Source organism: Globicephala melas, chromosome 5 (assembly GCF_963455315.2).
Source record: "Globicephala melas chromosome 5, mGloMel1.2, whole genome shotgun sequence".
In the NCBI taxonomy this organism is placed as follows: domain Eukaryota; kingdom Metazoa; phylum Chordata; class Mammalia; order Artiodactyla; family Delphinidae; genus Globicephala; species Globicephala melas.
This window is the reverse complement of record NC_083318.1, coordinates 47,275,739-47,291,300: the sequence shown is the minus strand read 5'-3', so window position 1 is coordinate 47,291,300 and position 15,562 is coordinate 47,275,739. Positions and strand designations below refer to the sequence as shown.

Genomic DNA, 15,562 nt, shown 5'->3' with positions numbered 1-15,562 from the left:
ATTTCCCAGAGTTAATTATTTTAATGAATGGATTAGAATACTTTGTCTTTACCAATCCATTTTTTATGAGTAAATATTTCTAGCAAAGAATATGAGAGTGGTTTACAATATTCTGACAAATATCGAGAAATGCTGGCAAAGAACATTATGAGTTTCAATGTTTGCTATCTCTCTAAAATTAGGTTAAGTTATAGAGGAACTGAGTAAATCTTAAAGTTTGCTAAGTGCACTTACACTAAATTTGTTGAGTTCTGAATGTCTACACTTCTTGTCAACTGGCCTACACCTATGCTGTCTGCTATGTAGTTTAGGATGTACCTTGAAATATGTGTGATTTGTTAATTCGATGAGTCAGTGAATATTAAATAAACTGTCAAAGTTCCAGCATTTTCCTATATCACAGCTGGGCTCCTGCAGTTCCACCCACCTGTAGCTCAAGTCCTCACACTTGCCTGCTTATCCAAACAACTGGCTTAGACACTCTTGCAAGAAACCTTTCACAGCCGCTCTCTGACAGGATTTCTTCATCTGAGTCCTGTAGCAACAGCACTATGCAATATGGTAGCCACTAGCTACATATGACTATTTAAGTTTAAATTTAAATACAATTTAAAAAATCATTTCCGCAGTTGCCTTAGCTACATTTCAACAACCACATGTGGCTAGTGGCTACCATATTGGATAGCACAGGTATGGAACATTTCTATCACTGCAGAAAGGTCTATCAGGCTACACTGATCCAGACCAAAGCATATTTCCATTCATGCTATACTAAGAACAAAAGATACTATTAATGAAGAAAAGGTCAAATCAATTAGACAAATCTTGAGTTAAACAGACATTTATGCGTGTATGTATGTTTGTATTCACTGGCCTTCTGGGAACATTTAACAAATTAATGTGGGGACTTCCCTGGTAGCACAGTGGTTAAGAATCCACCTGCCAATTCAGGGGACATGGGTTCAAGCCCTGATCCAGGGAGATCCCACATGCCGCAGAGCAACTAAGCCTGTGCGCCACAACTACTGAGCCTGTGCTCTAGAGCCCGTGAGCCACAACTACTGAGCCCACGTGCCACAACTACTGAAGCCTGTGCACCTAGAGTCCGTGCTCCACAACAAGAGAAGCCACCGCAGTGTAGAAGCCCACGCACTGCACCTAAGAGTAGCCCCCGCTCGCCACAACTAGAGAAAAGCCCATTCGCAGCAACGAAGACCCAACACAGCCCAAAATAAATAAATAAATTAATTAATTTTAAAAAATTAAAAAAAAAAAAAGAAATATCTTCATGGAACTTTAAGATTTAAGAATTGAAGATAAACACCAGCATTTTTCAAAGTGGAGTGTGAGTATCCCTGGGTACAGAGAGTGTAACAGAATCAGTCTGCAGTTGCTCAACTTGTCTATATACTCTTTCTAGAATCAATCTGCCCAATAATATGCCTACAAGTAAGTTTTTATGCCAGTTTCTCCTCCCCTATCTCCCCTTTGACAATCATCTCCACCTTACAAAAAAATGATATACTTCTCAGCCCACCAGAAATTTACCATGGGGCACTGCCCCAAGGAAGCATCTGAGGTTACAAAAGAATAATTTAAAACATTGGTTATTTGCAAAGTCTCTTGCAATCAATGCACATAATCCCAGAGAGGCATTTCCAATAAAATTTTAATTTCAATTTTGAATATAAATATTAGCATATTGATAAATAATTATGCTGTTGCAATCACTGTTGCATTAAGCATTATTGACAATTAATTCTAATAAAAATTTAAAAACTCATAGATCTTTAGTGGTAGGAAATTTTAAATATTCAAATTATATACATATTTTTGGCAGTGAAGAATGATACAGTTCTCTGAGGTACTGGAAATAGAAATTCAAGGAGAAAAATCGAAGTTCGAGGAAAAAGAGCAACATAAAATATTGAGGATCTTGTTTTTGTTTCTTTTAAAATTGGCTGTGATATTTAGATTCCACAAAATACATTTAAAAGAATAATGGAAGAGTGTTGTTTTAAGATATCAATATTTACAATGCACTGTGAATTACATCTTCTGTTACCATTTATAACTATGAAATAACATCAGATGACCACTTAAAAATGTTTGGAGGAGGGAATACAGTTTTTGAAAATTCCTTCTTTCACCAACAGAACATAGCATGCCATCCCGCATCATATTTTTGCTGGTGTTTGAAATATTATAATAATAAAAATGACAGCTAACCTATACTGAGAGCTATTGTGCGTAAGGCAGTAAGCATGTTTTATATATATTAAATAAAAGAATGCTCTTCCCCCAACTTTATTGAAAAATATTTTACAAATATAATTGTATGTACTTAAAATGTATAACCTGATGATTTGATATACATATACACTGTGTAGTGATTAACAAGAGCAAGATAATATACATCCATCACCTCACATAGTTAACTTTTGTGTGTGTGTGGGAAGAATGCTTAAGATTCACTCTCAGAAACTTTTAAGCATCCAATACCATATTATTAACTATTGTCACCATGCTGTACATTAGATCCTCAGAACTTATTGTCCTTATAACTGAAAGTTTGTACACTTTCACCAACATCTCCCCATTTTCCCTCTCCCCCGGCCGCTGGAAACTACCCTGCTATTCTCTGTTCCTGTGAAAACGACATTTTCTTTTCTTTTTTTTTTTTTCTTTAAGATTCCACTTATAATATCTCATCTAATCTTAAAAAACCCTTTCTGGTATGTATTATCATCACCTCTGCCTACAGATGAGGAATCTGAGCCACAGGCTGGTTAAGCTAGTAAACTAAAGTTACATAGCTATTGAAAATTGAAGCTGGAATTTAGCCCAGGTGAAACCAGGCTGGTCTTCATTCTGTGATTCACTGCACACTATTACCTACTTAGATATGTTTTCCCACCTACATGATCAAGTGTTGAAAGCTTATCTTTTCAGGTAGGTCTGCAACTTTCTCTATGCTCCACAATACCCAAGGTTTAGTTTTACCAATAAAACAAGTTTAATAAGCATTTGCTGCTTACACATTTAGAATTTTTAAGAATTTCTCTCCTCCATCTAATAATTAAAAGTGGCTCTCTTGAAACATCGAAAATTAAGGATTATAGTGACCTTCTACCCTATTTTTGGTAAGAAACTTAAATCCATATATTTGACTAGAAAAAGTGGAAAGATATACAAAACAAGTTTAATAGTGATTATCTTTTGGTATTGTCATTAACTGTTAGATTTAGATCTTTAGTTTCTTATCGTTTACATTTTCCTATCCTTTAGATTTTCTATGTTGGGCATAGATTACTTTTGTAATAAGAGAAGAAACTATTTGTTACTAAGCCACTGTATAGAATTCACAAGCACATAAAACAAAGGGAAAAGAAAAGGATCCAAACAAGCAAGAAACAGCACCATCGACATAGGAAGAGTGAAGCACAGGAGGTGAGTCGGAAGGTCTGGCCTGAACACTGGGGAGGGCTCATTTCTCCTTACCTGGAATCAGGAAGCCACAGGGCCCTGGCAGCCCTAGGAGCAGGGTACACATTCAGACAAAGCAAAAGCAAAATATTTCACTTGTTAGAGGCTATGAGAGGAATTTCCAGAAATTGTGTACTCTTCATTTCTCCATACATTTTAAAGAAAACTTAGTCATTTCCAATGGGTTATTTCTGTGATTTATTTCAAAATAAATTCTTTCCTTGGGCTCCTCATATAACTACTCTGTCTTCAACAAGTATGGGAAGAAACAGTAATTATTTATTGGAGTTTTTCAGCTATACCCATGAAATCTAGCAGCCCATGGTTTTCTTTTTTCTTTTAAATGAACACGATGAAGTTTTATTTACAGAAGTACAACTGGTTAAGAACTATACCTTGACATGTAAATTTTTTGGAGGGAGTTGTGAGTAATAGTTTATCTGCCATTTCTCCAGGACCAGCACAGCGAGCAATTCCTGGTTCTTTGTATTCTGACTTTACCCAGTCGGATAACCACTGCATGTTACAATCACAGTAAAGAGGGTTGGCTCCAATTGCTCTGTAAAACAACACAACAAAAGCACACACAAGTATGGAAGCACCGTTATTATTTGCTAAGGGACCATAATTTATGGTGATGCTCAGTAGAAAATCCCTATAGATTTATTGATAAAAATTTAGAAGAAAATGGAGGCATTGGGGATTCCCCATTTTCCTGAATTATGTGCAACTGCGATTTAGTGAGTTGTCACCAGTGTTAACACTTACCTGGCTTTACAAAGTCTCCTTGTATTTGCAGACAGGTTTATATTGTGTGCAAGCACATGCCAAATGCACATTAACACTTCCTTCATTCACCAATGATTTACTTAGAACCCAATCATTATGCCAGGTTCTGGGGACCCAAATATGAATAATATATTATTTTTAACCCCAAAAAACTCCTTCTGCAAAGGAGATTAACATAGACTCATACATACAAGTAATTTTCATTAGAAGTGGTATAGCAGAAGAATTTACAAGATAACTATGAACAGAGGGTGACTCTTCTGGGAGACTGATGGTTTAAGAAGTCTGAGCTTTTAGATATTTAGTTTCAAGTATGTGGAAAAGGTTGGAAAGGATGTTTCAGGGTAAAGGACCAGTAAAACGCAAGAAGATAAGGAAGGGCATAAAATAATAAAGATGCATAAAGCTAGTTCCCCAGAGCTTGGAATTCCATTGGACGTTTGTCCCTTTAAAGTTTTTCATTTTAGAACTGTGGTTCCTACTCACATAAGCAGTTGTAGTGATAGGAAAAGTAATCAAGATAATGCTTGATTATAAACACTAGCTATTTATTGTATCATTATGATATACAGGAATTGTGCTAAGCCATTTATATGAATTACCTCATTTTATCCTAAATAGAAACTCCATGAGATCAACATTATTAACAACCCATTTTACAGATTAAAAAACTGAGGCCAGAGACGTTAACCAATGGATTCACAAATTTGCCAAGCTTGGGCACGAGCAGTGTGTGCATAAAGTAGCATTTAAAAACTGATTAATGCTGATTTATAATTAACTTCAGATTAGTAATGTTTCTAGATATATAGTCTAAGCAAAATTATTCTATGAAGAGACTTTCAAAATATACTTACAAAACCGTAATACTTTATATTGCAGCTGTTTTAATGCCAAACTCTAGCCAAGAATTGAAGTAAATGTTATGCTCATATGTATGTCAGATTCAAACCTTTCTTTTAAATTAAAAATGAGGAAAATGATGTTTTTGAGTCATTTGATCTCATCTGTACTGACATTTGCTAAGTCCTTACTATGCCAGGAGAAACAGTAAAAACTGTGAATGGAGCATAGCTCTCTCCGGTCTGGGGTATAAAAGACAATTGCATAAAATGAAATACATGCCAAATAGGATGCATGACAAAGAAGATTCAAATTGCTCTCCCTGTTGGGGAGGAGGGTCACATAAAGGACAATCCTACTTAGCTCAAGCAGCACCTTTCCCGTAGCCTTTTCTGATTCATCACCCTAACACTAGCTGAACAGCCACTTCCTTCTCTAGGCGGCATTCCCTGCCGCAGTGCCGCAGTCCTGCACCCCTGAGCCAGGGGTCTCATTTACATGGGATCTCAGACAAGTGACTTCCATGGAGTTTGCAGAGAAGTGGCCCTGATGTCAACTTTGAGGTCGGAGCAGGGGCTCACACATGAAAAAATGGAGGTCTTGCCTCCAGGGACCTAGTAGTTTAATGTAATGGAAGGGATATTGACAGCAGCAGTCCCATTGACAAAAACCTACACTGATAACACAGCCCCTATAAGGGAAATTCAGATGTAGCATGATTGACTAATGGCTCCTATTCTCTGCCCATCCCCTTCTCTCAATTTTCTAAACTTCTTATCTTCTTGGGGTTTGGTAGACTTTGAAGAGGAGGGCAAATCCAAGAAAAAATATGGCAAGTAACCTCTTCTGGAGAACCAAGGGCCAACTGATATTGATATTTAAGCTGAAGCAGATAACTGTCACCAGGTGATGCCAAACTCAGCCTGACCCAAGAAGGCTTTGGATTCTAGGGCTGTTCTCTGAACTTCCTTCCAATTTGCCAAGGCCTTAACACTACAGCTAAAAATAATGGAACAATGGAATTTAACCCAGTTGTGTGCTTTGGACCTCATTATTAAATTGTTTTATTGTACTTCCAAGAAATATGGAGGTACAAACAGCCTGCTATGAGAGAGAATGCAAAGGAAACAAATTTCAGCCAATATGAGGATTTGGCTGTTTCCCTCTCCCACACCATAATGTCTTAAATTTTGTCTAATTTATTTCTGCATGGTGCCACAGTCAGTGCTGAGTAATATTTGCTAAATAAATGAATCCAGTTTGAGCAAATCAGGATAGGCTTCCTTGAGGAGGTGATATTTGGGATATGACTTGGAAAAGCAGGGTTTGGGCAGACTGAATTGAAGGGGAGCTGATATTTAGAATCAGAGAACATTAAAGAAAAGGCATAGGCTAGGAAGTTGGGGAGCCATGTTTGTAAGAAGAGACATTTTTGAAAGCAAAGAGAGCTCAACTAATGGGGAGTTAGGGCCAAAAGGATAAATAAAGGCTATTTTGTAGAAGGCGCCATATCTAGATTGAAAATCTTTACATCTTCTTTAAAGATGGAACCAATCACATTTTATGATGTGACAATAAAAATGGACCATTTGTTCCAAACTCACTTGCCAGGGAGAGTTTGACCCTAAACCCACATTCATGAACTAGATACTCACAGGTGTGATAATGCAGAAAGATCGTTGAAAGCACCTTCAGGCACAACTGAAATGTCATTTCCATGTAAAGAACTAAAAGCAAGAAAAAGCAAAATTAAATTTCCTATTATTTCAGGGAGTTCAGAAAAATTCCCATGCATATATGAGACTTTAGTTTATAACAAGCTTTTAAAATTAGTGTAGAAAAGATGGTATATTCAATAAATAGTCTTTACACAACTGGGTATCTATTTGGGGATGCAGAATGTTAGTTCCTTCTTCACATCATATGCATAAAGTAAATTCTAGATCGAAGAGTTAAATGTAAAAATAAAACTGAAAGTGTATTAAAATATAGACGAGCTCCTTTTTATAAACATGGGATATGGAAGGCTTTTTAAAGCTCTATATTCTAAAACTCAGAAATCATAATGGAAAAGAGTGATAAATTTTGGCAATGTAAAATATATCCATAATATAAAAGATTACAAAACAATAAGATCCTACTGCATAGCACAGGGAACTATATTCAGTAGCTTGTAATAAACTATAAGGGAAAAGAGTATGAAAAAATATATACATATATATCTGTGTGTGTACATATATATATACACACATACACACATATATAACCAAATCACTTTGCTGCAACCAGAAACTAACACAACATTGTAAATCAACTATATTTCAATTAAAAAAAAAGATTGCATATAAAAAACAGAATGGGAAATATCTGCAACATATGTAAGCTATAAGGATTAATTCCTTTGTAAAAAGACCTGCAAACTTAGAGTCAAGTGCATAAAGGCAGGTATGTTAATAAGGAAAAGACAAAGTAACCACAGAAAATGGGAACTGATACAATCAGGCTCATAGAATAAGAAATACAAATGCTCAATAAACAAAATATACTCAAATGTTCTAGTAATTGGAATTGCAAATTAAAAGAGGAATGGAAAATAATGTTCCATCTGTCATATGACAAAAATGAAAGGATTAATAATACTCAATATTTACAAGAGTGCTTTGAAATAGGTACTCTGTTAGAATAGCATTGGTGGAAAATAAATTTGTAAATTGTTTGGGGGACAACAAGGTGACTACTTTTGGTATTCTCCTAATATGCTTGACAGTAAGATGGATGTATAGGACGTTCATTCCAGCACTGTATAGAATAACGAAAATTTGGAATCAAACCAAATGATAGTAAAGATGAAGATGCTTAAATAATTTATGGTCCCTTCATTCTATGGAACCCTCTTTACCAGTTAAACAGTTGAGGAATATTACATATGATGGAATGGAAAGTCTAAAGTCTAAAGCATATTGTTAAATAAAAATAGTCAATGACAGGCTAAGAAAAACCCTATTTATGGTTTTTAAGTTATACAGCTGTAGGCATACATATATAAATACATAAAAACAAACATAAAAAAGGACCAGAAGAGAACACTGAACTGTTTAAGTGTCAATTCTGGGGAGAGGATTGGGATTGAGGACCACATTTTATTTCATGTACTTCAAGAGAAATTTTGTATAGTAAAAATATGTTGTGTTGCATTATATAACTTTTAATGAAATTAAAATTTCCTATATTTCTTGCAAAATTAGATCTATATAAAACTACATCTTAATATCATATATTATCAAATAAGTCACCCCAGCAACAACATGTTACAAAAGAGAAAATTATGTTGTCCAAGTAAAAGCTGTTGAGAATTGATGCCGTAAGATAGAATTTTCCCATTTCCAAATTTTTAGTAAATTCGAATTTATATAACCCAAAATACCCCAAAATAAACAAAGCAGTTAAATCATTAAAAAGACGACCCAAAATCCAGATGCCTGAGAAAAGAAGTATTCTGTTAAACATAAGATGCTTACAGTAATCGAAGAGACTTCAATCCATCGAAGGTTCGAGGAGGAATGCATCTCAAACGGTTGTAACTAAGAATTCTGAAAGCACACGTAAGCCAATTTGTTTTACTCAAGTATCCCCAAATGGCCAAATGTCATTTTTAAAAATAAAGCAGTTAAGAAAAGGGTTACTTTAGCATCTTATAAATTGAGAATATTGACGCATAATATCCTTTCAATCTTTGTGCTGTTTCGCCAATACAACATATTTATTTCTAAAATACAGTCTAGAATGCTTCCTACCACTGCTGTTGCTGTTGCCTCAACCGTGTCCTTCCTAAGGTGACTTCCTCTGAAAGTCTGTCTTAAGGATCTCTCCCAAACCTGCCACAAATGCAAATTATTCTTTGTTTCTTTTATAGAACCCAACATTTTTTTTTTTTTTTTTTTTTTTTTGCGGTACGCAGGCCTCTCACTGTTGTGGCCTCTCCCGTTGCGGAGCACAGGCTCCGGACGCGCAGGCTCAGCAGCCATGGCTCACGGGCCCAGCCGCTCCGTGGCATGTGGGATCTTCCCGGACCGCGGCACGAACCTGCGTCCCCTGCATCGGCAGGTGGACTCTCAACCACTGCGCCACCAGGGAAGCCCCCCAACACTTTTTATACTATCTGTATTTGTTTACTGAGGTTTTTATTTGTCTGTTTCTCCCAACAGTATTAACATTCCTTGAGGGCAGAAACTCTGTCTTGTTTACCAGGAATGTCCAGTGAATTAAGGAATTAACTTAGTACCATACTTCCTACTCACAAGGTGAGGAGCTGGGTCATGTTGCTGAAGCTCTGATTAGAAAGGGTGCTTATTCGGTTGTTACTTAAGTCTCTAAAAGAGAAAAAGAAAAAAATGGAGTCCACTGTTACCATAGAAATTGACATATTAGTGATTCTTAGAAAGAAAAAGTTCTTCTTGCTCACAGTTATAGCAGCATTGTTAGGACTCAGCTTTTATCTGAAAATAACAAAACATTGGGTAATCCTCTGGGGTAGACTGTAATGTTATTCATAACTATTCATGCCCAAGCCTGCTGAAATTAGAAGTGACCATGTGCCTTGCTTTGGCCAGTGAAGTGTGGGCACCAGCGCTGGTTTCACTTCAGAGCAGAAGCTTTAGAGCTGAGACTCTTCTCATATCCCTTTGCTCCCACCTCTGCAAGGCTCCTATGTTCCACAGAGAGGCCGTACCCATTGCCTGATCCCAGGGCAAAGACACGTGGAGGCCATTCACAACAGACACATTGGATAGGTGAGAAATAAACCTTTGTTCTTGAAAGTTTCATCAGTAACACATACTTTATCTTCACTGTCACATACAAATATTCAAACTGGATAACTGAAAGAATCCCTCATTTAGTTACATTACAATGCCATCATTAAAAACAACACCATAATTAAAAACTTTGCCTGGCAAAGTCACTGGCCCCTAGATGGTCCTTAGTAAATGTCTGTTTAATAAATGATAAGTAAATGAGAGAGATGTGGAGTTTTTATCAATGCTAGATGGGTATTTATAAGTGTAATTTGTACTACAGGTTGTAATTTATATTCAGTGAACTTGATCTTATTTTTATTATATATAATATATACATGATATATATAATATAATGACATATAATACATATTATAAATATAATATTGTAATGTATATTAATATATAATAACATCTATATAATGACCTATTATATATGTTTAGCGTTTTGCTTTAGAAAAAATTAGTAAATATATACATACATTCACTCACATATATACGACAATGGGATACACATATTAGTGAATATTCACTAATTTTTATCTAAAGCAAAATGCCAAATATATGACTAAAGGAAGATTCATGAATAAATGGAAGATTATGGGTCATAATTTATGTTCATCTATGTCTCTGTATTTATGTTCACTATATTTTTCTGAAGCAAAATATGTGAAGAAATGCAAGGTTCAGAAAAGCTGCTGAAGATTATCCACATTCCCTTATTAAAATACCAAAGTATCAGTAAAATGGACCAATGAAATTGTGAAAATGGCAGGAATGTTATAGGAGCTTTATAATCCATCTTCTTAGTTGCTGAAGTACTATGGCTAAATTTAAAAAAATAAATAAATACATCGATACTAGCAGAAGTTACTTGCCTAGAGTTGTATAATGAGTCACTGGTAAAACCATTTCTGGATCTACAAATTCTCATTTTTCATTTCCAAACTGGTTTTAAATAATCGCATGCTGTCTCACAAATGACCCAATTCTGCTGAAGTGACCCTTTGGAAGTTGCAGCAATTTAATGGTTTATTTAACAGAACAAATGTATGTAATCAGTTCTTGCTGCTATTAAATAAATAACTAGAGGCAGAACAAGATATCTTAGAGGATGTTCTTTTTGCTTAATTTAATCATTTGTCATTTAAGCAGTTCTACACACTTCCTACGAAGTGTTTGGTTTTCACATACATTTAAGGAAAGCTGAAAAGGATCAACAGCCTCCACGTGCTTAGGGTAAACTTCACAATGAGAAACATAACATTTTCTGCTACCTAGGTTTCTAGAATTCACTAATTAGGAACAAACCCTGTTTCTTCTAGGAACACTGGAAATATAAGACAGCATATTTACTCTAAAATCAGATAGATGTAAAAAAGTATTTCCCTTTATATCCATTATCGTTGCTGATTTTTTTGTTTTGTGACAAGTTTTATCAATTACCAACAAGGCTACTCTAAGTGTGACATTATATATAGTAAGATTATATCTTTTTAAAAATATAGTGTGCATAACTAGATTGAAATGAAATGTTTGTATGTTTACATATAATCTTGCATTTACAACTTAAAAATTGTAAAAAATTGTTTACATAATGAAAGAGAGATGCTACTTTAGGAGGACATCAAACCAAACTGGTAAAAACAATTCAATGTTTGGACGTTTATACTCAGAATGTCAGTATCTTTGTCAAGTTTACCTAAATACTATATGAGTAAATATGGATTTTATAAAATAAATTTTAATACTGGAAGCCCATATGTTAATTCATAGTGTATTAAATAAGAAAATCAAGCCTAATAAACTATATTTATAATATATTCTCAGTAAAGCTATTACTATCTACTCTGTTTTATTTAAAGTCGAGAATAAAAACATTGTTTTCCATTTTTTTCTCCTTGGATTGTCATAAAATAGCTCATATTCATCTTCAATAGAAGTATGCAACTTACTGCCTTTCTGTAATTCTCTGATACTTAGACTTCATTGTATTTGTACTTTGAATAGAGGAGGACCTTTTTCTAAGACGCACCATTGCCTGATTGATATTCAATGAAAATGTGGCTAGTGATCCAGAACCACAGTGAGCAAGAAGGGAAGCATCTAACTGAAGATGATTTATATAATCTGAAAGGTTCACTAAATCTTCTGCCCCTTGCTATCCCCATTTTCATGAAATAAAATAAGAAGTCAAAGGCAGAAAAATACATTACTCACATAAGTGTTAAATGCTTGTAGTTAGAGAGTTCCTTAGGAACCAGTGTAAACTGGTTTCCATCCAGATACCTGAAAACAAAGAAACAATATTATTTTTTTAAGAAGTAACAATAGTGAATCCTCAAATAGTTGAACAATATTTCACTCTCAGCTGAAGCAAGGAAACACTTGGAAATTTCAGCTTTAAGATGTCATGTTCCCAGCTAGGACTGCTATTTAAGAGAAGTAAAAAACCACAGTTGTCCAATCCAGCAGAATTCTTTTGTGGATTACTTAGGCTAAATTATAAAACCAAGGAGAGACTGGTGAGTCTGATTCCTTGTGGTTTATCTAAGAAGGAAAGGCATGTATCCAACCATTTGTGTGTCAGCAAGAAGGGTCATTCAATCGCCTATATTTTAAGTCAGTCTTCAGTTCACTTGTGTTTATGTGGAAACACCACCATGAAATGCATTCACTACTGGCAGGAAGTTGCTACCACCAGCAAGACCAATCTTTGCTGCCTTACTTTGTATTAACACACTTAGTAAATAACAACGGATGATTCAAAGGATATATTTGGGAATTTGAATGTAATTAGATATCAGTTAAAAAAAATCTTAGAAACAGTTCTCCCCTTGTACATCTGCTTGGTGATATTAATTTTAGAAGGTTTCATAGAATATCACAACATTTATCAAGTGCACAAGTACAGCACAGTAACGATACAGTAGTAAGAAAATAACCACATGTAAGTCAAATTTCCCTTTCTGATTAGAGTCAGAAGAATGATCAGAAAATAAACAGTCTTTGGGCTAACAGTCAAGACACAGAAGTAAATGAATGCTTAAAGGTATATCCATGACGTCACAAAAAGAAAAATAATTTCATCTCCTCCCAAGGCTGTTCTTTCCCAGAATGTAGACGGTGATGGGTAAAAATGTCTTTCAGCAACTTGGGCCATCTGGTTATAGATGTGTCCACAAACAATTCTGCCACATTGGGCATGTTGCCCACCCTGCCCCAGGGCTGTGGCCTATCTCCAGATCCAAGGTTGAGGTTCGTATTTTTGCTGGATGTAGAAGTAGCTGAGAAACTGCCTAAGATAGCTATCTATTTCAAATACTTAAGAATGAAAAAAGTTATATAAAAGGCACAAGTTATCAAAATATGTAATGAACATGTGATTAAGAGTCAGGCTTTTTATGACTTCTTATGCCTATTCAAATTTTCTGACTTCATGTTTCAACTTCTCTCCCCTCTTTCTTTTCTCTAGCTAAGCGTTTCTTGGTACCACTAGAGGGAAGCATAATCCCATGTACTTCAGCACTTTTCCTTTACTCTAAAAAGCATCCCAACACAAAGCTAAAAAGGTTCAGAATGTGCACTATGAATGCTTACAAGTAAAACAATCTAAGAGGGAAACTATATGGAACTGATTAAAAATAATGGATACCATTTGTTCAAAACTGTCCACCACTACATACTTATATTTGCCAAATTCTTTAATAATTTAATATAATATGCACATGGAAATTTTCTAATACATGCATATATGTTACTGGAGAGAGGGATCCTGCTGACTTGGTATGCTTCTAAGAATAAGCTCTTGGGGAGGTAAAGCTAGAATTCACAGGAGATGAGTTAATGTCTTCCTCATCTCTAAAACGTATTTTCTTTAAAAAAAGAATTATTTTTTAATAATTTGTAGAGGAATAGATTGAAGACTCAACTATCTGACAGAAGAAACACATAGATGGCATAGACAAATGAATCAAGCAGAAGTAATTTAACAAGGAAATTAAAAGACATTTAAAATTATTTGATGGGAATCAGGTAAAAGGACAAAAGCATGGGTCAGTTAAAATGGTAGAAGGAGGGATTTAGCATCAAAGGTGATCTAAATGTTATGCTGGGTATTATGTCCTTGGCTGGGGTGTTGTTATAATCAGTATTTTGCATATAGAATACTCTATAGGCATGTATCTTCCCAACAGTGGATGGAGGGTAATCTTCTGAAATAAATACATATCAAAATAAGAATTAAGAATTTAATCACACACACACATAAAGCAGTGCTTACAGTTAACTAACAACTGTGGTTGGTAACAAAAGAGAGAAACTGAGCCCTTTACAACAGTTCAGCTTCAAGAGGGAAGGTCACACACTTTTTCTCAAAGTATCAATTCAGGACCAAATTAGAATTCATAGAACTGCACATGATTTGAACATAAGTTCCTTGATAACTGAAGTGGCATCTTCTTGAACCTCATTGCCTATGTTCCAGGTTGCCAAAAGTTTATCAAATCTGCTCCTTTGCAATACTTGTACATTTGTGCATGAATTACAAGTAAACATCTGCCTGAATTACATTTTTGATACATGGTTTCACACAGAAAAAAATAAACAGAGGCAAAGTGACTCAATCGCATATCAAGCATTTGTCCATGGTTCTTCATATACAGATAAAGGAATGAAATGGAGCCTGCATGCACCATTGTTAAGCAGCTAATGCTTAGGTTTATTCCGTTCCACATACAAAGCATAAGGCAGCTAAGGAAGTGTGTGCGGTGCTTAGCATCTTTATACGTCTATATTGGCTATGTAATTTGTAAATATCAGTTCTGAAAATATTAGGGATAATTGGCCCCATGCCCTTTATGATCTAAGGGACTCTGATTCAAGTCCAAAGGGCAGTATCTCCTTTTAAGGGTAAAGATTATGTCAGCTCCTTCCACACCCCACGTATTTATGTATCCCTTGTGTGAGATATTCTCCAAGGGGACACACGGTAAAGAATAATCAATCATATGAAACATCCCAGCCACCATAGATAAACTAAATACATAGCATTTCTTAAGGTGCATTTGATGGAACATGAGCATTGCAAGATACTCCATGAGAAAAGGGCTATGGAGACAACAAGTATGGGAACTACCTCAGAGTTTACATCCTCTCTCGGAGCTCAGACTGCACACTAGCATAATAAAGGCTCTGAGAAATCCTATAGTGAGAAACAAAGAGAAACACACAACCAGCCTTTCCCAAGGGGACCTGAACTAGCTTTTATATTATTTGCTTAGGGTTTTCCATGATACTAATGAATGGCCCACAAAATGAATGCTATTTGCAAACAAGACTCAAAAGATTTTTGTTTGGTCTCCATTTCCCTTGGTGTGTGAAATATTAATCCTTCAGGAAAGGGAAAGACAAGCTCTACTTACAATTCAGTGACATCTCTTGGAATACCTTTGGGCAAGACCTTCAAGGCTTTGTTGCTACATCGGACCACCGTGTCCAAGCAGGTACACTCCGTAGGACAGCGAGAGAGTGGGGAACAACTATTGTCATCATTTCCTAAATTGCCAAAAGAAATACAGGAAAACCCAGATTTGTGGCTTTGAAGACGCTAGAAGGGATTTTATGCCTTTAGCTTAACAAACACAAGAGTC

The 15,562-nt window shown here is 35.5% G+C and overlaps 1 protein-coding gene across 2 annotated transcripts in view; it reads right to left on the bottom strand.

Annotated features, from left to right (window-relative positions):
- Positions 1 to 15,562, bottom strand: part of SLIT2 (slit guidance ligand 2) — a 382,749-nt gene that overhangs the window by 58,123 nt on the left and 309,064 nt on the right. For both annotated transcript variants that reach the window (XM_030864309.2, XM_030864311.2), the window contains 6 exons: positions 15,335 to 15,467; positions 12,132 to 12,200; positions 9,417 to 9,488; positions 8,637 to 8,708; positions 6,774 to 6,845; positions 3,882 to 4,045 (listed from right to left, as the gene is read on the bottom strand). In XM_030864309.2, coding sequence (XP_030720169.1) covers positions 3,882 to 4,045; positions 6,774 to 6,845; positions 8,637 to 8,708; positions 9,417 to 9,488; positions 12,132 to 12,200; positions 15,335 to 15,467 — 582 coding nt within the window. The remainder of the gene's footprint in view (positions 1 to 3,881; positions 4,046 to 6,773; positions 6,846 to 8,636; positions 8,709 to 9,416; positions 9,489 to 12,131; positions 12,201 to 15,334; positions 15,468 to 15,562) is intronic.